At 42.5% G+C, this 22,341-nt stretch overlaps 1 protein-coding gene across 4 annotated transcripts in view; it reads right to left on the bottom strand.

Annotated features, from left to right (window-relative positions):
* Positions 1 to 22,341, bottom strand: part of CACNA1C (calcium voltage-gated channel subunit alpha1 C) — a 458,270-nt gene that overhangs the window by 99,312 nt on the left and 336,617 nt on the right. For all 4 annotated transcript variants that reach the window (XM_050984223.1, XM_018919792.3, XM_050984221.1 and 1 more), the window contains 6 exons: positions 19,993 to 20,083; positions 10,692 to 10,718; positions 8,615 to 8,775; positions 7,588 to 7,813; positions 1,350 to 1,557; positions 414 to 534 (listed from right to left, as the gene is read on the bottom strand). In XM_050984223.1, coding sequence (XP_050840180.1) covers positions 414 to 534; positions 1,350 to 1,557; positions 7,588 to 7,813; positions 8,615 to 8,775; positions 10,692 to 10,718; positions 19,993 to 20,083 — 834 coding nt within the window. The remainder of the gene's footprint in view (positions 1 to 413; positions 535 to 1,349; positions 1,558 to 7,587; positions 7,814 to 8,614; positions 8,776 to 10,691; positions 10,719 to 19,992; positions 20,084 to 22,341) is intronic.

Here is a 22,341-nt window from a genome sequence, read left to right as displayed (position 1 = left end):
TATACATATTTTTATTCCACATAAGGTTTGGATTGAAGCACATGGAATATATTACTAAAAAAGCCATTAAAGTAAAAAAAAAAAATGCAGAGATTAGTTTGTGGAGAAGGCAGGGAAGAAGAACCTAAGAAAGAATTAAGGGCAATGAAAAATGAAAATAATTAACATGTAAAGATACTAAATAAAAGTTAGCATGTGGAACTGGCATTTAGCTGGCTTTTACAACTGTTTATATGCCTTAGCACCAGCTAAAACAAAATGAACTTTTTAAACTTTTGGCAGTGTAAAATTCAGCTAAAATTCAGACCTAGGGAAAAATGTGAGGTGTGAAATCCACTATTTTCTGACATAACAAAGTAAAGAGTGGTTTTAATTCATCCCCTCTTGCAGAAAAGAGTAGCATCAAAGGATACAGTTTCCACAGATGAAGAGGATGATGAAGTAAATACAGACCAACATTCCTGGAAAAGAGGGGCCGCCATAAGCCATGATCCCATCATACATCACCGAATTCCAGTCCTCCCCAGTCAGGATCTAAATGACACATTCCCACCAATAAGGGATACAGTGTTAGACCACACAGAGAATTTGAAAACCCCATTAACACAAAGATACCCACTGTCCTAGAGAACACCCCCTCCCCCAGCATGGAGCTGATGGAGACTCTGGCAGTGTCCATCTAGAACATTAAAAAACCCCAAAAAACAAAAAACAAACCACAGAACAAAGAGACTGCAAAGAAGGCCTGTGCTCAAAGTGTGAAAAACCCCAAACAGTGTCTTCTTGAAGATGATGGCTGAAGGCAATGGCTCTCCTAGACAAATCCATTGAAGTCTCCCTGTGGTTCCAAGCATTTCCCTCCCATGCCTGTTGTTTCAGACAGGCTGCACAGCCTGTGGCACTGCCCTAGCCCAGCCCTCCAGGCCATTTCCCTTCTCCTCACATCTCAGTGAAATCATGGTCCTGATGCTCTTGGTGGGTCACTCCCAAAGCTGCAGAGGGCTTAAAGGCCATGGGATTACTGCTGTGAGCAGGTATTTGTTCCCCAGAGCAGGCAGGACAGCAGCAGGGCTGGGCTTTGGCATCAAGTGCTGCCCAGAGACAATGGCAATGGCTGTTCTCTTATCATGCCCTGCAAAGACCCCTTTGTGTGTGGCCTTGCAACACAGGGGTTTTATCTTTGGTTCCCACTTTGGGAGGGAATACCCCATGCTGGCAGCACAACCAGGCACCCTGCTCCTGGAGCTGTCAGGGTCCAGCCCCACCCTGGGGACTGCTGGGCTGCAGGACCTGTCTTGCCCCATGAAAACACAAAGTGTTGGCCCCACAGGGACCACTCGTGCCCTTACCTGAAACACAGTCAGGAGGGACTGAGGGAAGTTGTCAAATGTACTCCTCCTGGTCTGCATCTCATCAAAGTTAAACTTGCCCCCAAAGAGCTGCATCCCCAGGAGTGAGAAGATGATGATGAAGAGGAAGAGAAGCAGCAACAGGGAGGCAATGGAGCGGACTGAATTCAGGAGCGAAGCCACAAGATTACTCAGGGAGTTCCAATATCTGGGAGAGAAAATAGAAGCAGTTAAAATCCTTCAGTTCGAGACAGGTGCTCATGGACTGCACAGGATATTGGTGCAGGCTGCCTTCTGTGGAAAGCAGGCATTTCCAAACACCCTGTTAAGCAGTGAATCATTGATGTGCCTCCCTGAGATAACGAGACCTACTGCAGCTAATGAGTAATTTTACTACCACACGTGTACATACACAATTCCCTCCACTCCCCACTCCACACACACACCCAGAAGATTATTACAGCACTCTCCATCTAAGGCTCTGCACATCTTCTATCAATATACAGTGATTAGTTCTTGCTGCTTCAGTGAGTTACATTCGAACCAACCTCATTACAACACTCACAGATGCTGTGGCAGCCAGAATACCTCACTCCAGAGAATGGCCTATAATAACTAGCAAGAACAGATGGGGAAACTGTTTGGATGCAAATACAAACTTGCCCAAGACTTGGAGTGTGTGAGTGTGTGCTTGGGCTCACTCACAGAGAGGTTGCTGAGCTCTCTGGGACTGAGAGGAATGAGAAAGATATCAGTGCTCCTTTTACAAGGACCCTAAAGCAAACTCCAGATCTACATTCATTTGGAAGACCACACCATCACTTGGTTTTTTGGTTTTCAAACCTACTATACTCCTTCAAACAAGCTGCAGAACATTTTCAAATGGCTTAATTCAAGAGACAGGATGGTTAAGACCTTTTCTCCCAGTGTATTCAGGCTTGTGCCCAGTTCAGACTCATATATGATGCAGGGAGAGGATCTTCTTGCCCTGGTGGTTCCACTTTAGGGTTTAGAGAGATGCCAGCAGCGTGTTTGCTGCAGCATGCAAGTTTACATTCTTTCTCAGCCTGCAGAGTAGTCACAAGCTGGAAAGAGGCTTTAGAAAAAAATTCTAAAGAATTCACCACATCACCCGTGAAGCAACTTCCACTTTGGTCTTTCATCTGCTCAATCACTCCTAAACTACTGCTTAGCTGGTCATGAGTTCTTCTCTTTTGTGCTTTGAGGCTGCCAAATCTTTCAGACTGGGCTGAAGATCAGCTGCCATCCTCTAACCACCTCATTTTGATGCACATTGTTAGCAAAGCCCCAACAGCTTTCACAGGTCAGCAAGCCAGCAATGTTTGCCTGGGCTCTGCCTTCTGCCTGGCCTGCCACCATGCTTTGAGAGTCCACCAAGGCCTTCTAGTCCCTTTTCCCAAGGCCCACAACTTTGAACATTTCTTCACTCAGAGGACTCTGTGTTTCTAACCATGAAGACAAAAGTTCCAGGTAAAAAGGATGGCAGAGTGGTGCTCTGGCTCTTCTGTGGAAGTCTAATCCTTCAACTCATCATTTTTTCCTGAAGATAGTATACATCCTCATTAGAGACAAGGGTTCTTTAAATCCTAGTTAAATTAATATTTTTTAAATATTGATCTAGAAAGAGTATTTTTCTTGTCCTGTGGAGGGCAGGACTGCCTGAGCAGCCCAATCACTTCAGGAAGATTAGCAATCTGATCTGCAGAGGGACACCACTGTGTCCTCTCAAGTTCAGCAGCAGGTTCATCTCCAAGGACTGAGCTTCAAAGAGAGCTGTGATGTTTTCCCTCCAGCCCAGCTTCAGCATTTCAGAGAAAACTAGGATGCTTTAAAGTTTAACTGCAATTAAAGAGATGAGCAATGAAAAACTACAGTGCAAAGGTAAGGGCATGGAAGCTGTGGGCTCAGTGCCACCAAATATCCACACGGAATGTGCAATGTAACAGCTCCCTGTGCTTGCAGTTATGCTCACAGCTCACATACTTTCACACTTTGGAAAGAAGGGAAAGTGACACAGGAGAAGGGAAAAATACATTCCGATGAAAGTCAAATGAATTCAGCATTCTTAAAGCAGAGGTTGATGGGCTCCAGAATATCTCCAAGTTCCCCAATGTCAGCCAGAACACACATTTTCTAGGTCTTTCTAGCAGTGCCCTTAAGAAGCAGTAAAGTTGCTACAAATCTGAACAGTCCCAGTGACTCAGTTTAAGCTGAAAGGCTTTGCTATCTCAGCTCACAACCCTGCAGACTTCTATCAGCTCTGCATTTCTTACAAATGGCTCAGTACCTGGCATTCAGATTCTTACATAAGCATCAAGCTTCAAGCAATTAACTGAGATGGCCTGGTGGTAAAATTAGTGCTGTTTTATCTGTGTACTAGTGCTAGCTAGAAACACAGTACCACTAGAAAAGTAAATAAACCAATCAGGGAAAAAAAAAAAGGAGAAAGAAGAGGATAAGAATTGCTTGACTGATCAGGACGTGAAAATAACAATAGTCTTATCTCAGGGTGCTAGAAGCCTGACCTGAGGTTAGCATCTGTCCCCTTTGGTGGCTGCAGGACTGCCATGAACTCCCTCAAAGTGAGATCTGGGGTTACTCAGTAAAACACAAGGGTTTCATGTCAGCAATGGCTGAATCCCAGACAAAGGGTTTCACTACTTCATCCCCTCTGGTCATCACCTGACCACAAAGGAAAAATCAGCACTGGATGTTGGATGGAATAGGAGGGTTTGGGCCAGGCAGCTTTTAGAGGGAAGTACGGGACAAAGCAGTGCTGCTGCCTCAGATTTATGGGGAGATGGATGTGCCTCTGAACAGCCCCCACTGCAGATCCTGGGCCCTTGAGGGTGCCATGAACGAGGATCTGCAAACCCCCAGGTGAGCAGGACCTGCTTGTGATCCCTGCTCAAAGTGGAGCAATGATGCAGAGAAGTCAAGTGGTTTGTTCAACATCTCACACAGCAATCAATTGCAGAACTGGGTTAGAACTTAACCTGTTCTGCTCTCTTCCCTCCCCTCTCTCTCCCTTGCCTTCCCCTACAGCTTTAGGAGCCCATCTCTGGCAATCACAGATGCAGGGTTTAAAGCAGCAGCAACAGCTGGCAGACTCATTATTGGGAAACTTCCCACCCTGTTCATCCCATATAAAACCACTTTGACAGTGATTTTTGACAGCAAGTACAAAACATGGGGCACCCTGTCTCTCCTCCCTACAATTCACAGTGACTTACCTAGTGGCAGGATTAGGTATAAAACATCAAATTTCTGTATGCTGCCACAAATTATATGATTTATTTTTTAAATACAAAGGGCTATAATGCATATAAAGTAGTAAAGGATTATTTATAATGAGAAAATAATCTGTCTTCTCATAGCAAAGTGAGATGTTCTGCACAGCACTTAAAAAATTAGGGAGAATAAAACGGATTACATTGTCTGCTTGTCTAATGTATTTATAATTTTGGAAGAAATGTTTGGTCTTGAAATTCTAAAGGGTGTTTCTGAAATGATGCATTGTTTATCTGATAGTATCTTTATTTGATCCTATTCTATTATTGAGCTATATTTGTGTTTCTTGTAGAATTGCATCACCTTGATGACCCAGAATTTGTTTGTACATGGTGTTTACCATGTAAATAAATGAAAATCTATGAAACCATGAAAATTTATGTAAATATATAAAGAATAGTCTACCTTCTGATATATTCTCATCAGAGTAATTTTCCTGCTTTGTACCTTTTTCATATCCTAGATTAGCACTATTCCCACCTCCACTGTATGCCCCCATATGCCCATGAATGTATGTTTGATATGAAACAAATAATTCTATAATTATTGTTTGATATAAAACAATAATAATTCTATATAATTGTTTGATATAAACCAAATAATTCTATACTTCCTCCTGCCCCTCCCAGATTTCCTGTGTTGTATCTTTCTGAATTATCATTGCACCCAGGTAGGGTATTCCAGCAGTGCTGATAATGTCATTAATAAATTCTCATTGCATTTAGAGCTGAGTGAACAATAAAAAAATGTGTAATTTAATAGAGAAGGTAAAAGTTTGGATTGAAAGTCAAAGTATTTTGTCCTGCAGTAAGGACAATAGTGAACAATAGAAAAATATAATTTACTAGAGAAGGTAAAAGTTTGGCTTTAATGCCAAAGTATTCTGTCCTGCAGTAAGGCATGAGTGATCCTAAAATTCTGCTTTGGAGGCTCGTGTTAGGGCCTTCCACATGAGGGTGAACTTCACCCACAGAGTGAAGAGTTATGAAGAAAATTATGAATAATTACAAAACATATAAATTTGAAGCTACTGCAGCCTACTTGTCAATCTTTTAGGAACAGGAAAGAAAGAAAGAAAAATCTGATTAATACATTATGCATCATGAGTTCTTCCTTAGCTCTGTGCTTTACACACAGACCCATGCACAAATTGCAGGAGACATATTCCAGGTAACACTTTTTCCAGGCAAAATTGTATTTTAATTGTGCTGCAGAGTGAAGGCAAATGTAACCAGTCCTACTGCTGATTGGTTCCATCATCTCATTTCTGCCAGAAGCTTTAGGAATATATGAGTACTCCACCAGCTCAGGCTTTCTAAAGTTTTAATGATATTCTCTCAGTGTTTGCCTTTCTATTGGAGAATTCTCTTAGCTAGCTTATATATTTTGTGTAGGAGTGGAGACATGTCTTGAAAAAACAATGACCTCTCCAGGATGCTATGTTGAAGCTCATATTTTATAGCTATTGGTACATTGCCCTGGGTGTATCTGATTACCCAGTGCCTGAAACAGCTACTGCTTCCCTCAGAAACCAAGCCTGGGACTTGGGAATGGATAGATCCAGGAAAAACAATCCCCAGACCAGAGATCCCCACTATTTCTGACAGAGCAAAGATGCCTTTCCTGCTGGAAACTCTTGTTTCCCCTCTCTGGGAGGGAATGTTCTCCTCTGGAAGGTTTTTCCCTCTACTAAGATCACACATCCAAACACTTTTCCCTCCTTTTGGAACAGTTGTAGGCTTGCTTTGGCCTCTCTCTCTGAGGCTGTGAACCAAATTTCTGTCTCTGCCATCTGACCCCGAGATCCATCCATCCTGCCAGAGATCTGAGCCTCAGAAGCTTTAAGGACAAATCTTGTATGATGCACAAGTCCAAGTCTGTTGCTTTATTTCTGCCTCTCAGCTCAGCCATCTTGATGATCTTCCAGTTTTGGACTCATTTTTCGCATGTGCTGTGTTTTCTATCTCAAATTTGTCAGAAATTTCCTCGGGGAGGGGGGGGAGTGTTACAGAAATTGTAGGGACATTTTCATGGCTGAGCAGGCAGAAAAAGAACTCTTTCACCACCTCAGTCAAGCTTTTTGTAAGGTGTTGGCTTGTGCCCATATGGGAAAAGGCAGACCTTGTGCTACTTGGGGCAAGAGCTTGGATGGATTTGTTTCAAGTGCTCTGAGTAAGTTTGGAGCTGATCTCTCCTACAAACTCCCCTCAAAGTGAAAAAGCCCTGCCAAACCAAGCTGGTGTTTTGGAGGTACCTGGCTCAGCAAGCAGTGACTGTTTAATAGATATCACTGTGCCTTTATGCAGAGGGAGGGAGGGAAAAATGAAAAGGGAAAAGAGGAGATACTGGAAGCAGCAAAAAGTCTGGTTTCTTCATAAAGTTGCTGCTTTGTGATGGACTCCTTGGAAGGGGAATAGCTGGCAACACCCTTTGCCTACAGCTGCTGGTATTGACACAGTCTCCCACTCAGGTCACTGTTGAGTCTGCTGGAGCTGGCATGGGCTCCTCAGTCAAATGCTGTTTTGGCTGGAAGCCTTTCAGGCTCCTCTCTGTCATCAAAAAGCGTCAGAGGAGGTCACAAGGCTATCAGCTGTTTTGGTTTTCTTTGTCTTTTGCAGATAATTGCAAGAGCCTGAGCTCAGTTCACATTATTCCAGATTTCAGTTTAACACTTTATGTGGTGTCAGGTGCCTCCAGCTGCCTGTGCCTGATTCCTCACCACTCACAGTGGGGATAGATGTGCAGTCTGTACAGCCCTCCTCACCCTGTTACAGACTTCAGAAGATGAGGACTGTTAATCTAGCACTCTCACTACCTTTTAGTGGTAGAAAGAGTGAAAATAAACAGGGATGTGAGTGACTTGTACCCATACATGTTGTGCATCGAGCAGCAGCCCACCTCCAGCCCCAAAGAAGCAATAAAGTACCTTGTGATTTTAAATATTCTGAGGAGTCTCACACATCTCAAGACCGAAATGCCCAGGGGTGACATGATCTTTGTCTCCACCAGGATGGTTTCCAGGATGCCTCCACACACAATGAAACAGTCAAAGCGGTTGAAGAGGGACACAAAGTAGGCCTGGAGCCCAAGGCTGTACATCTTCAGCAGCATCTCTGCCGTGAAAAGAGCTAGCAGCACCTTATTGGCAGTGTCTCATGGAAAGCAAAAAAAAACAGATTAAAGAAACTTAGTCAAAAGATCAACACAACTAATCATTGGCCCTTGCTTCTAAGAAAGCAATTTAAGGATCAGCCTTAAAAGTTAACTTTATATATCTTGGGTCAAAGAATGGGAGCAAAGAAAAGCGTGGGCATCTCATTCACAGAAATGTTTTAGCAAGAGAGTTGCAGCAATTCTCATGTACTGCACATCCAGCTGCAATGTATTACACAACCTCCAATGGCAGGGACACGCCTTTCCTGCACAACCTGCCTTCACACCCGTCATCTGCAGAGGAGAGTGGGAATAGAAGAGCTGCTGTGCTACCTACTGTTGCTTAATTAAGCCTTTTCAGCTGCTCTCACCTCCAGAGAGAATTCAGTTGTTCTGCAGACAGGAGAACTTTACAAATCACTCTTGATCACCCCCCTAATAATTATAATTTATCATAAATGCCATTTCGGGGGAAACCTTGGACAATGTGGGGTTCCCAGTAGCTATCCATAAATTGGGAATCCAGTTGCTGCAAATATAATTTTAGCATAAGCTCCTGATTTCACTTACACCCAATGGAGCACGGCTTTGGCTGGAAAGGAGGTTTTTACATTTTTTTGATAACTTCTCCCACCACAGGCAGATAAGTTAATTGTATTTTTTAGGATCCTGCACAGACACAGGACTGCTTGGAGCTGTGCACACTCCCTTTACACGGTGGGGTTTAATGCATCATCTCTTCTCTCAGCTCCCTTTTTTGACACCCTCCATAATAAGCAGAACCAGCAGCTCCTCCTCACCTTGGACCTCCGTGAGCCAGTCTGGCTGGTTGTAGTGCTCAGAGGCAATGGTGAGGGTGTTGAGAAACACGAGGAAGATCACCAGCCAATAGAAAACATTGGACTTGACAGCAGCACGGCACTTCCTTCTGCAGAATCGATTCCATCGGCGCCAGTAGCGACTTGAAAAATTGAAGAAGGGAAAGTTCTTTTCAGAGAGGGATCTTTAGGCTATTGCAGCTCTCTGTTAAGGGAGACTCTAGTCTTGATTTATTGTTCAAGAATGGTAGGGAGTAACTCAAGTTCACCCTGAGAAACACTCTCTCATCTGAGTCGACACTTGTGAACATCCCTCCTATAGCTATAGGAATAAGGTTTGTCCTAAACCAATTTGCAAGAGCTTCAAGCAATAATTTTATCTGAGTAAGGCATCCACTGCAGAAAGCTCAAGAGATTTTTTAGCTCAGTTGCCACAAAAATAAATATTCTCCTTGTATTTGATTTTTGTGGCCTGCAATGGCACCTTGCCCAGCCTCAGGACAGTCAATAGAAAGATACTCAATCACATGGAGCTGAAGGATTAAGTCTTTGGAGAGGTGAGGTCAAATAAAATCCAAAGAACACTTCCAGCACTCAGCAACATTCAGGAGTAAGCCCTATACAAGAGCTACTTCTGAAAAAATCCCAAAACTTAGAGGGCTTCAGCATCTCACCTTCATGCCTGGAACTAAGGGTACCATTTGCTAATCAAGAGAGTTTTTAAAGTTTGCCTTTCATGAACACATCCCCTTGTGTCACTGATTTCTCAGGGTAATTACTAACCACAGAAGATATTTAAAGCTAATTACACACCTCCTACTCTTCAGAATTTAACTTGCATAGCAACCAGTTTCCAGGCAACACTTGCCACTGTATAATAAATCTAATAGTTTTATATAGATACTACATAGATATGTGTGTGTGCCTGAAGTGACACACACATGCACCACGTTACAGGAGAAAGAACTTTTCTTGGCTACTCTTGCCCTGTGTATAATTTTCAGTGGCAAACTAGAGCCATGCTTGAGATCAGGGGTCTCATCTATAGGAACTAAAGCCAGACCATGTGAACACAATGTGAACAAGGATTTTGCAACAACAGGTGGTCAAATCTCATGTGTTTCACCTATGCAATTTACAAAGGCACCCAGTCTATCACAAATACATTGCATGTTTTGCAGCAGATTTGGGACAAGAAATAATCTTCCCAGCTTCTAAAATGGGCACCACACTTAGACATTAATGTTGTCATTAAACTATTTGCAATCTCACATGCTTTTGTGTGTACTCGTGCACAAATGTGCATGAACATGACAACGTATGGTGTTTTCTGTGCTTTTCTTTCTCTCTTTACATGGGGATGTCACACATGTGCTTCCCAAATTGACATTACTCATTGCTCCTTAGGTAAGCAGAAGGACTCAGTTAACTTGCTCTAGTTATTCTGAAAATTCATTTAGTATTTTATAAACGTGACTTTGAATTCAGGGTTATGGAGGCAGCTGAGATCCTGCCAAAAGGGTAGAAATGGACCTTAGCAACCAAGTTCCATGAGTTCAGTCAGCCTCTCCAGTGAAGCCCCAGAAATAGCCATCTTAGGATTGCTTCACTTTTCCAAAAGCTCTGAGCCAACAGAAAACCAAACACCACCAGAGAAGCTCCCCATGTCCCAGGCTGAATTTCACAAGTAAGATGCCGACTTCATCAGTTGAAATCTTTACAATCAAGCAAAGCAGAGAAGTTCAACAAAGAGAGCCTTGAGCTGACAGGGTTGATGTTGATGGATGTAGTGTAATGATGTGGTTGAACTGGGTTTTTATTTCTGATTTTGTATTTTATGGTTTGAGATACAAAGGTAGCATAGATAGGTATTTCAAAAGTCAGTAGTCCCTATGCCTTATTTCAGTGTGAAACTAAGAAAAAATTTATGACTAAAATCTGACATATTTAGCAGGATCTCCTAGAATCACCACTGCATCCCAGCAATGCTGGTGTAAACTACTTCAGAAAAGAGCAAAAATGGTAGGAAGGGGGAAAAGCAAAAGTCAATTTTACTTACCTAAATTTTGATTTTGAGATCCGATGCCTGAAAGACAAGAATTGCCATTAGAGTCTCTGAAGCTGTCCCACACCTCCCAGGCTTTTGTGAAAACAGCAATAGAAAGAAACAAAGTTAAGCTCAATGCATTTTTTTAACCCATGCTGTTTTCCCTTCCATCTGTTCTAAGGCAATGTAGGCACTGGGCATGGCTAGAACTCCCCAATAACCAAATCTAGGGTTTTGGTGGGACACATGAAACAGAAGTCATGGTGGGATTCTACCACCTATAGATATGAGTGAACTCTACAACTGCTACCAGATTTATTTCTGAAGTATGACTATTTTTATTTTTGTCACTGTTTTTTTCTTATATTAAAATATGTATGACTTTATACAGACAGACTTGTTGCTTTCACACATCACCTGTCACTTCAGGATGTATACACACATTATGAAACAATAATGTAAAAATAATGCTTTTTTTTCAGTAATTGAAGGAAACACAGTGCATGGTAAATATTTTCAAACTTAGATACTAACACTTATTTGTCTTTCTTATTTATGTAAATCGGTTTGCATTCAAATGGGTCTGTACAATAACAGATTCTGTTACTAGCAATGACATTTTGAGAATTAAGCATTCCAGAAAATTTGGCCATATTCCCACTATATATGTGTTTAAATATTTAATTCCATGCATTTGGATTTATTCACCTACATAATCTCATTAGTCCTTTATGAGAAGTCACAGGCAAAGCTAGAAATAGGCCCCAGTCTTTAAACCACTGCCTTGCTCTGCTTGACACATGTCCTGTAAGGCCTTTGAACACTTTGGCTGTCATTGGGTGAATCCATAATGGTGCACAGAGGGAAATAAATGTATGTGGATACAATGCTGTGAGTTAGAGGTGACTTGGGAGCAGCAGAAATGAAACTCTGGGGAATGACTATGGAAAAAGAATTTCTGCTGGGTTGAAGCACTCCTTGAGGTTCCCTCTATGAGAGGAAAGTGGGTCATTGTTGACAGCAGTCAGCAGAGGTCTTACTGCACTGCCCTAAAATTGGATTCACTGTTAGTAGAGAGGGGAAAATGTAATTCTCCAAGCATCTAACACTTCTTACTGTAGCAGCCTTAACAATTGTCCTGCCCCTGCTTGAGGACATCAGTTACTGACAAGTAATCAGTGATAGGTCAGGTTCCTTATCTGCAAGAGGTTTTAGTCAGGGGAACTTTTCACCAGCAGATGGGCTGAGCCAAAAAAGAGAAAAGGGCCTTTGCAGCAAATACCCAAATAAATAATTCCTGCTGTGTCACAGGCAGCCTGTCTAGGCCACACACTGGGCAGCAGGGAGGGTACAGACACGTGCAAGACTCTTGAGGAAGAAGAAATAATGCACTGGCAGAGCAGAATGCTAAATTATGCTGCAGAGACAAAGCAAGCTCTAACAAGGATGCCAAGTGAAGCACCTACAAAACACATCCTTAATGTTAAAGCTATTCCTGCTTCTCACTGAGAATCCTGGCTTGGTGATCACTACCTACGGACTGTAATGGAGCAGATTTACAGGCAACAGGAAAGAGGGCTCCAAGAGGGGAAGTGAAAAGATGTAAAAATCACAACGAAGCAGAAAGCTGAGCACTGGAAAGGAGGTGGTGAGGATTTTGATAGGAATAGTTTGGCAGGGACAGAGGGGGAGAGAGAGCAAGAGAGAAAAAGAGAGAGAGATGAAAGGGGATGGACAGGGAGTGTGAAATCCTCTGGTGACCTCTCTGGTTAATAGCTCCTCAGTGAGGGAGCACTGGAATCTTTTATTTATTTAAACAAAAGAGATGCAGCAGGTGTAGTACTCATCATGCATGTGATAATTATATCTTTGGAGCATTATGAGCAGCAGCCAAGTGCATTCAGTGCTCCCACAGGTTACCTACAGCCTTCATCCCCCTCCCTCCACCTTGCCTTACTGCTGTGGCAGAAGGCTTTATCACATGTGGGTGTGCTATATATATGGAAGAGGACAAGGAAGGAGGATTAGATTTATATTTAGAGGTAGAATCAGAGAGTGAAATGGAATTTTGGAAATAAACTGTATAATAAATGTTTCTGAAAACATTATGCATGAATCTGAAACACATTTTTCAAATGACTCTTATGATTAAATTTTTTTTTTAAGAACTTGGGTTACCAATGTCACATAAAAAATGCTTTTATGGCATCACTAGGGGCTGTGAAATAGTCTGGAAATTGTGCCACAGGGTCTGTGACACTCCAAGCTGGCACTTAATGGGTTCAGAGTGGGCCAGATTCTCTGCTGAGTTTAAACATGGATCTCTTGCAGCTCTGGTGTCCTGGGAGGTTTATGTTATTTATGGGAGAAGGAGGGTGACTCCAATTGTGCCCAACTCTGGAATGCCTTGAGAAACTCTTGATTAAAATTATGGCATAGTAGCCTAATGAAAACCAATTCAGATCACTACTGAGTGCTTTTATCACAGGAACCATGTAACTCAGCTTGTCTTTTAGAAAAACAAACACAAAAATCACATCTCTGTTTGACTAGCTATCTTTTAAATTCCCTAGAACTCCTCCAACCTTACATTGTTATGCACAACACACAGACAAGGTGGTGAAATTTAAAGATTTTTATCAACATAAACTCTGGATAATCAGCATAAGTAAAATGTAATGAGATATTCCACATTCTGAGAGATAAAGTTCCATGTTCATGTTCACATCCTTTGTGAAGGATGTGACAGTTTTGTGTAACAGGGATTGAGGGCTCTGTGGAATTGTACACCCAACAGACAATTCTAACATTCACACACCATTCCAACTCTGGAAAAATCTTGTAGGTCACCAAGCATGACACAAAGGCCATATTACAGTTGTTTTCTGGGTGTGGACATTATCAAACATGACCATTATCTAACTCTCTGGTCACAACTACTTTTATATTGTAAGATCCTAACTTAGAAGCAACCACATCTTCAAAAGCACTCCTAAAAACCTTTGGATACCAGTAAAAGCTGTCAGAAAAGCAGCAACACAGAACTGGACTTTACTAAGCTTCTAGGTTATATGAAACTTTGGAGAACATGCAAAGAGCTTCTCTGGCCATATCTTACAGATTTTAGTACTGTGAGAAGGCAGTCCTGGTGTGACATGGATTCTGTTTTGGGGCAATGGGGTGCATTTGTCCAGTAACTGGTAAGGTGGCACAATAAGATTCTACAGAATAGCATTAAAATAGGATCTGTCTAACATAAAATTGGGTTGGTTTGCTATTCAACAGGCTTTCTTACAGGCTGGGAAAACAGGCCAGCATTTCAGCATTCAGTAAAAAATCTTGCCCTCCCTGTGGCAAGTCATGGGAAAGGCCTGCCACAGAATCAGAGGCAGGAAGAAAATTCCTCTTCCACAAGGGCATGCTGCTATCCTTTAGACACACACCTAGAGCTGGCTGGGAATATTAAAAGCACCTAGCTTGCAATAAGTTGGAGAGCAGTATCTAAGACTGACACATAAGGTTGATCCTGTGAGTTTTCCTATTGAAGTCAGCAGTGGTTTCAGAGCTTTTGGCAGACTGCTCTCCCCACTGTTCCTGATGTGATGGGAACTTTGGTTCCATCACATCACAAGGAGCCCATCTTCTCATAAGGTGAAAACCAGCAACAACTACAGCAAACCTGCAAGAAAAGTTTTACCTTTACCACTGGCTTCTGTGCTGATTGTTGCAGGAACTGCTCAGGAATTTATTTCCATGCCAGAAAAGCACCAAGGGAAAAATCACTGACCATTCAGCTGCCAGGGAAACCTTCCATTGCTCATAAAACTTTCAGGACACACTGTTTTCAGTTGGAAAGCCAGTGGAGGTTGTTAGTTTTTGTTTATCCTGTTTTATTGTTTGATCTGTCTTTGGTGGAAAAGCAATTGAACTGTCCCCCATATGTATGGAAATCCTGGCTAAGGCAAAAATGCCAAGTGGGTTATTGTTTCAATGAAAGCAGATAATTTTAAGCTCTCTTTCCCTTTGAGCTCAAGTGCTTCACTTTTCTATTGAGGCTCTGTGGAGCATTAGCTTCCACAAAGGTCTTTTTTTGAGCTAATGCATATGTATAAAAGCAAGCTCTATTGTGGCACTCCAGATCTGTATGGTTGTATTAGAAAATTAACATCCTGCTTGTATTGGAAGATTATATATGCTGACACCCTGCACAGAACAGATTACTCCTGATTATGAGCAATAGCCTGTCCTCAGGAATCTGGGTCCTGCACAGCAGTAAGCCCAGAGGCTGAGAGAAATTACTTGCTATTGGGAAGCTCTGGGTGTAAGAATACCCTGCAAACAGAACCCCACTGCTCCTGGGTCTGGGTTTGTCCCACTGGTGCCTGCTGCAGTGGAAAAGTGTTTCTTTGTACCCTGAGGCAACAGGTTTTGAAAGCTGTGACACATCAAAATAAGAAAAGTTCCACTCCCAAATGCTATCCTTGAGGATAAAAGCTCTTGTGCTCCTACTGCAGGGCAGATGTCAGCCCAGTACAAGGCAATAACATGACAAGACTAATATACTGTGGAAGTTGTGGGATGATTTTCAATGTCCTGTGGAAGCCTGCAAAACCATTTTCAAATTCAGATGCCTGATAAAGTGTACTTCCTTAGGAAATGAACTGTGCTGTGCCACAGCATTCCCATTGCCAGCAGAATTACACCAGAAATCATTATGAATTAAATTGGTTGGTTTTTGTTTTGTTATAGTTCTAAAATTCTTAGATTAGTTCTAAAATTCTTGGAGTCCTCCTGAAACTCCTGCTGGTTTGAAGGCTGGCATTACCCCAGACAGGACAGTTGATAGAGGCAGTTTCTGTAGTGTGGATACTAGAGAAATAAAAGCTTCTTTGAGACAATTTATCAGTAGGAAATAGTTTGTGTTTGAGAGGTACTCTCCTGATCTCACATAGCATATGTCTCTGTGGAGCTGAGAAAGGCTGTCAGAGAAGATCTCCTTTTCCAAAAGGCACATTTGAGCCTGGCTTCTCAAGCAGATCTTTCTGTCAGTCACAGACCCAGCCTTTCAAAACTCTACAGATTTTAAAAGAACAGAAAGAATAGGGAGTAATTCTAAGTTGCCTTCAATGAAAAAACATTCCTCTTTCAGTCTCCTGGGCATCTTTTTCCTTTTATCATCAGTGCATTTTGATAGCAAGCCCAGCCTGTAACTGTACTGGTGGTGCTGGGGTGTCAGGCAGCTGGATGTCAATAAATAAAGAAATATATTGCCTTTGACTTGAAAGCCCCACATTGCTTCAGTCCTGTCTGCCCAGAGCAGCCTCTGCCCTCTGGGAAAGAGTGTATTTATAGCAAAGCAATGGGGACTCACAGCCACAGGGTGAGTTTAGAGTGCTGGTAAAGACACTGAGTCTCATCTGCAACAGGTGAAACTCAACAATTGAACAAAAACCTTGGCTAACCATTCCAACTGCAGAAGGAGAGAGTAGGTGACTGCTCAAAAGTCCAGGTCTAATCTTCACCTGGAGCAAATCAGGATGACAGGACTGTATGCTAGTATATTATTAATGCTAGTACTCAAAAGCTAGTGCTTGATGAGGAACTTTTTTTAAAAGCTCAACTGACTCCCCACATGAATTTTAACTGTTCTTGAACATTGGGCCAAATTCTGATTCTTAGTCAGGTTCCAATAAAAGAACACACTCATTCAAACATACATTTTATATGTTCCAGAAGGAATATTGACCTATGGGGGGTTTGAATGAGGACTCAGTAAAAAGAAGAGCACTTAGTATTTCTTGAAACAATGACAGCTGGTTTCTTTGTCTGCCTAAATGTGTGATACAGTCATAAAGAAACCAGAAGGGATTCTAAGCCTCAGAATCAGAGGCAGGTCTGAGTTGACCCATAACTAAGGAATTTGCATATCCACAAGTTTGAAAGAAATATTTCACAAAAGCAGGGAGCATTGGCAAAATTTGTATCTCACTCCAGAATTTCATAATCAGTGCCACAGCCATTCATTTTCATGGAGGAAGGAGCCTATCCATCTCAGAGATGAAAAGCAATCTGAGGGAGGCCTTGAGAATTCTCAACTGTCCTTGGGTAAGGACTAAACAAACCCTCCTCAAAAACAGATTTTGATTTGCCTACTATACATCACCCATTTCCAGATGAAGTGAAAAGTGGCAAGGAAACTGTTTATCTCTCTGAATCTTACATGTCCTGCTCTGCTGAAACTTTGGGCCCTGTTTTAACATTTAAAACATGAGAAGAAGAAATGAAGCCCTGTTTTCCTGTAATTTTCCTATGTATTTTTCCCTAAAATATATTGGACTTAGCCAAATCAGGCTTCTCCTAATGCCAAATCAGGGTACTGCCATTGTCCCGTGAGCACGCTGGGCTATTTTAAGTAAACTCCATTCTAAGCTATGATTACATTTAGAGTTGGGTTTAACTTCAGCCCTCCTAGCCACATTCCAGCTAAGATAATTATGTTCTGGTTTCTGAAATTCCCAATGGAGTTTCTGCACAAAACAAGTTATCCTTCATGCAACCCCTTAAACACTTGTGCCTGTTGTGTTTAAACACCTGTCACATTCTACCCTGAAGGTGGCTGAACTCTAATGCTGTGAAAACAATCCCTGCATTTACAGCTCATAAAGTGCTTTAGGATCCTTTGGGATTAAGAACATTAAATGAATGCAAGCTGTAATATTAAAAATACATGAAACCTTAGAGTAACTGCTGCCATTCTTCTTGGCACAGCGTCCACACGTATGAGGGACTTTACTACTCTGACACATTCTGAAGAAGCAACACAGCAAAGCAAAACCATCCAGGAGGTTCCTGGAAAGCAAGAATGCCAGCTTTCTGACACAGGCTGTGGAGGTTCCCACAAGGAATGATGTGCTGCTCCACCTCAACAAACAGGGAAGGCTTTGTTGGAGTTGTGAAAGTTTGGGTCAGCTTTAGCTGCCACTCTGGACCAGATGAACCAGGGTGGTCCCTTCCAACCTGACCCATTCTGTGAACCAGAGCTGCAGAATAAAGAGGGTTCTCCAGAGTGGATCCATCTGATGCTTCCTGTACAGTGCCAAGAGCACAAGCAGCTTGGTGGGGTGCCAAAGAAAGGGCTAAAATGCCCCAGTGCTGTGAACACATCTAGCCTGGCTGCAGGAAAGGGTTCATAATCTAAACTAAAAGACTCCGCAGGTTCCCAACAGCAGACAGGTGGAGGAAAGTGATCACAAATAATTTCACTGGGGCTTCTAAGTCACTGACTGACTCTTGAAGGAAAGCAGAGATTAAAATTATGATATATTCCACATGCCACATATCACAATGCAGATCACAGAATAACACAGAATTGACTAGGATGGAAAAGATCCTTGAGATTATCAAGTCCAGCCTATGGCCTAACATCACCTTGTCACTCAGACCACGGCACTGAGTGCCACATCCAGTCTTTACTGGAACACCTCCATGCACCATGACTCCACCAGCTCTATGCAGCCTATTCCAAAGTCCAAACACCCTTTTTGTGAAGAACTTCTTCCCAGTGCCCAAACTAAACCTCCCCGGCACAGCTTAAGGCTGTGTCATCCTGTCCTGTTGCTGTTGCCTTGGAGAAGAGCCTGACCCCTCCTGGCTACTCCCTCCTTTCAGGTACTTGTGGAGTGATGAGGTCTACCCTGAGCCTCCTCCTCTCCAGGCTGAACACTCCCAGCTCCCTCAGCTGCTCCTTGCAGGATTTGTGTTCCAGACCCCTCACCAGCCTTGCTGCCTTTCTCTGCACTCGCTCCAGCCCCTCAACATCCCTCCTGAGCTGAGGGCCCAGGACTGGGCACAGCACTCCAGGTGTGGCCTCACCAGTGCCCAGTACAGGGGAAGAATCACTGCCATGCTCCTGCTGGCCACACCATTGCTGATCCAGGCCAGGAGCCATTGGCCTTCCTGGCCCCCTGGGCACACTGCTGGCTCATGTTCAGCTGCTGTCAGTCATAACCCCTGGTCCCTTCCTGCTTGGCCACTGTCCAGCCACTCTGGCCCCAGCCTGTATTTTCCCAGATCCTTCTTTTGGCTTTTCAGGGATGGCTGTCACATTGTCCAGCTTCCAGTCATCTGGGACCTCCCTGGTGAGCCAGGACTGAAGATAAAAGATGGAGAGAGGCTGGAGAGTTCTGCCAGCTCCCTCATCACCCTAGAATGGATCCCATCTGGTCCATTCAAGCAAGATCCAAGGGCTCAAGGTAGCTCCCAGGACAGGACAGAGCCTGAAAATACTCCAGCATGATACAAGCTACAGCACTGATATGTTTAGCTCATGTGTCAAGGAAATTTGGAAGGAATAATGAATTGCCCCACAGCATAAAGTCCATTTTTGTTTAAATAATGCAAAAGGGAATAAAGGACTCCTCTTGCCTATACTTGCTCTCTGTGAGGCTAAAATGTACATCACATATTATGGCATTTCTTAACTGCTATCTCACACATTCTTGAGCATCTCCACTTATTACAATGGTGTAATTTCAAGGAGGCATTAATCCCTCCTAATTGTTGTATTTCTTTATCACTTACAGTACCCTGTTCAGCATTTAAAGGGTGTAATTTGGTCTGCAAGATGGGAGTTACCCTCAAGGTATTTCCATTATGATACACTGTAAAGTGTAGAAGAATCTTTAGAAAAATTAAAATAGACCAGTCATTTCCACTCTTCAGTCTACATATACTGGTTTTGAAAGACTATCACCAACAAGGAATTTTAAAATAAGAACACTGCTTCAATAGATCTTCTCCAGCCTCTCCTTTCACCCCTGGTGGGTTTTGCTCATCTTGAAAAGCCTGACACTTTCCTGGATTTCCCCCCCCAGCTCAACCCCGCCCCTGACATGTGATGTGAGTGCAGGTGTGGCCACAACTCTCTTTACAGAGAGCAGCAGGCACAACTCTCTCCTGGGAAAGGCAGTGAGAAACTCAGAGAAGAAGAGAAAACAATTCTCATCTCTATTGACTGCTCCTGTTGTTTTGCACATGTGGAATGTGTTATGGAGATTGTTTACCCAAAGAGATTTGTTAATTGGATTCTGCTGAGGCTTGTTTGGATTGACTGGCCAGTTGGGTCAAAGCTGTGTCCTGTCACAGGTTTTTGTCTAGTATTCTTTAGTATAGTGTCTCTTTATATGTAATTTAATATAGTATTAGTGTAATATAGTATAGCTTAATAAAGCAATTGTTCAGCCTCCTGAGTCATGGAGTCAGAGCACATTACTCCCATGTCAGGGGCTCCTTGGGATGATGTCTGGGTACTCACGCCAGCCTCGCGCCGCAGTTCTCGCCTTCCATGTCTGCGCCGGGGACGTTGTCGGTGTTCACGGACTCGGTCTCACTGGTGGGCATGCTCACTGCAAGAGTCAAAGGGAAGAAAAAGAGAGGGATGGCCATTAGAACCTGGCATACCTCTTGATGAGTGCATGACTGAAGGAGCTGGCTTCATGGAAGGACCCTCAGCGCAGCTGCTGAGGATTAAATAATTTGCTGAGCAAGTCTAGTGCCTCCCTGTACAGAGCAGGTTGGGCAGGTAAATTTCAGGAGCATAAAAGTAAATCAAATGCTAAAGAAAAGGGAAGAAGCAGCTGCTCTCCTTCTTTCAGTGTCAGTTTCTGGAAATTTTATGAATGAGAACCACTGGAAAGTAAAAACCCTGACAAACCCAACAAGACGTTTGTTTGATTCCATTGAACATTTTAAAAAAAGCCTCTTTACCTGCAGCAGCCCAACCACCTCACTGCCCTCCCCAATCTTTTGTGCAATGACTAGAAGACAAATAAAAATTACCAGGATTGAGATGCATGCAGATAAACAGCTTCTGTTGGCCTGATAGCAAATACCACATGAAGGATACTGATGGCTCATCTGTCCTTTACTAACCATGAATGTGATTCAACCTTACACCTAGAAACTGAATAAGAAATTCAGAGAATTCAGACTCTCTGACCTACTCAGATATTACCAACAAAGAAGCCAATTAATATGGACTCTGGTGTAGCTTGGTATTGATTCTCACAGCTAAGAGCTGGACAGAACCTTCTAGGCTTTTACAGAAGTACCATGGAATAAACATCAAATGAAAGCAACCTTAGGTGTGAACCTCTCTCGTCTAGATTAAGGAACCTGTTTCTCGTTGTTCTCAAATCTACAGATATTATTTACTTCTAGTGACCAAAAAAAAAAATCCCTCAAACCCACATCTTTTTCATTTCCCCAGTAGCTCACAGCTCCTGCATAAGCTCCAATCACTCTTTACACATAATCTTAAAGGCAGGAAAATGGACAGGATCCAATATGTGTCCTGTTCCCTCCTCACTCCTTTTGGAATACACAAAAAAAAAGGAGAAAATATTATACTTAAGATTGAATGCTGGAGGAGTTAGATCTCTCGGGAGCCTGGTAGAACTTCAAAATATGACCTGTATTAGCTGGATACATATCTCAGATGAGGCTTGATAGCATGTGCTGTTAGTTGGTGAGATTTCTGACAGCCTGCAGGAATATGTAACTCAGTAGTAAGAATATGCCTATTGGTGGGTCATTGGTGCAAAATGAGCCAATGTAGAAGAAATAGGTTCTGCATTTCATTTGGGAAGATGCTCATGGGGCCATGGTCTTCTTTCAGGGGCTAAAAAGACATCAGAAATGTTCTTTCAAAAATGTTCTGGGCTACTGCTTTGAAAGCATTACGGTAGAAATGGCCCTCAAAATGAGCTATCTTTCTTTCATCCCATCACAACAATTCACATACCTCCAACACACTTCCTGGGAAATCTAAAATTCTTGTACCTGCTCTTAGGACCACATGAAATAATGGACTCTCTAGCACTTTTGACAGAACTATTAAATATTGTACTCTAATGGTGCCTGCTCCTTTATGAAGACAGATGTTTTAATAATCTTGTCTATTTGGAAAGACAAATTAAGGAATAAACTGAATTCATGTTCTGATGTACATGAAACAGTCAAGTAAGCTATGAGAAAAAAACCAACATTCAAAATTAAATTTTTTTGTCCAGAGTAAGCCTTGCAGGAATAAAACCAAAACGCTGATATTTCACAAGTCAGTTTGGAAGATGAGGTAAAACACTTTCAAGACATATTTGAGCTTATTTGCAAATGGAAAACTATTCTAAAGACATTAGCATGAGATTGATTTGCAGAGCAGCTTGTTATCCTGAGTGCATGAAGAGGACACTGCACAAGCAACAGACAAAGCCAGGCACTCACATGCAGGAGAATAAAAATCTGATTTATAGGCCAGTCTGCACAGAGATACACAGACACACAGACACATGCAGTGTGGACACAGAGTGCAGTGGAACATTACCATGGCTTTCTGTGGAGTGACTAAACCAAGCAAACTTTCCTTTCTTCTCATCAGGCAAACCAGCTGGAGGGCTTCCTTTCACAGACAAGATGGTCAGTGTCAAGTACCAGGAACAAGACATCAACAGAGAACATGCAGCCAGTGACAGGCAAAAGACAAAAACAAGGAACTCAGCTTACACCTGATATGCACTTCTGTCTGAAAACTTCTTCATGTGAGTTAAACGTGCAAAATGCAAACCAAAGGTACACAGAGGTATGAAATATCACTAACAGATTGTCA

The sequence above is a fragment of the Serinus canaria genome, chromosome 1A, assembly GCF_022539315.1.
Source record: "Serinus canaria isolate serCan28SL12 chromosome 1A, serCan2020, whole genome shotgun sequence".
Lineage (NCBI taxonomy): Eukaryota > Metazoa > Chordata > Aves > Passeriformes > Fringillidae > Serinus > Serinus canaria.
This window is presented reverse-complemented; position numbering and strand designations above follow the sequence as displayed.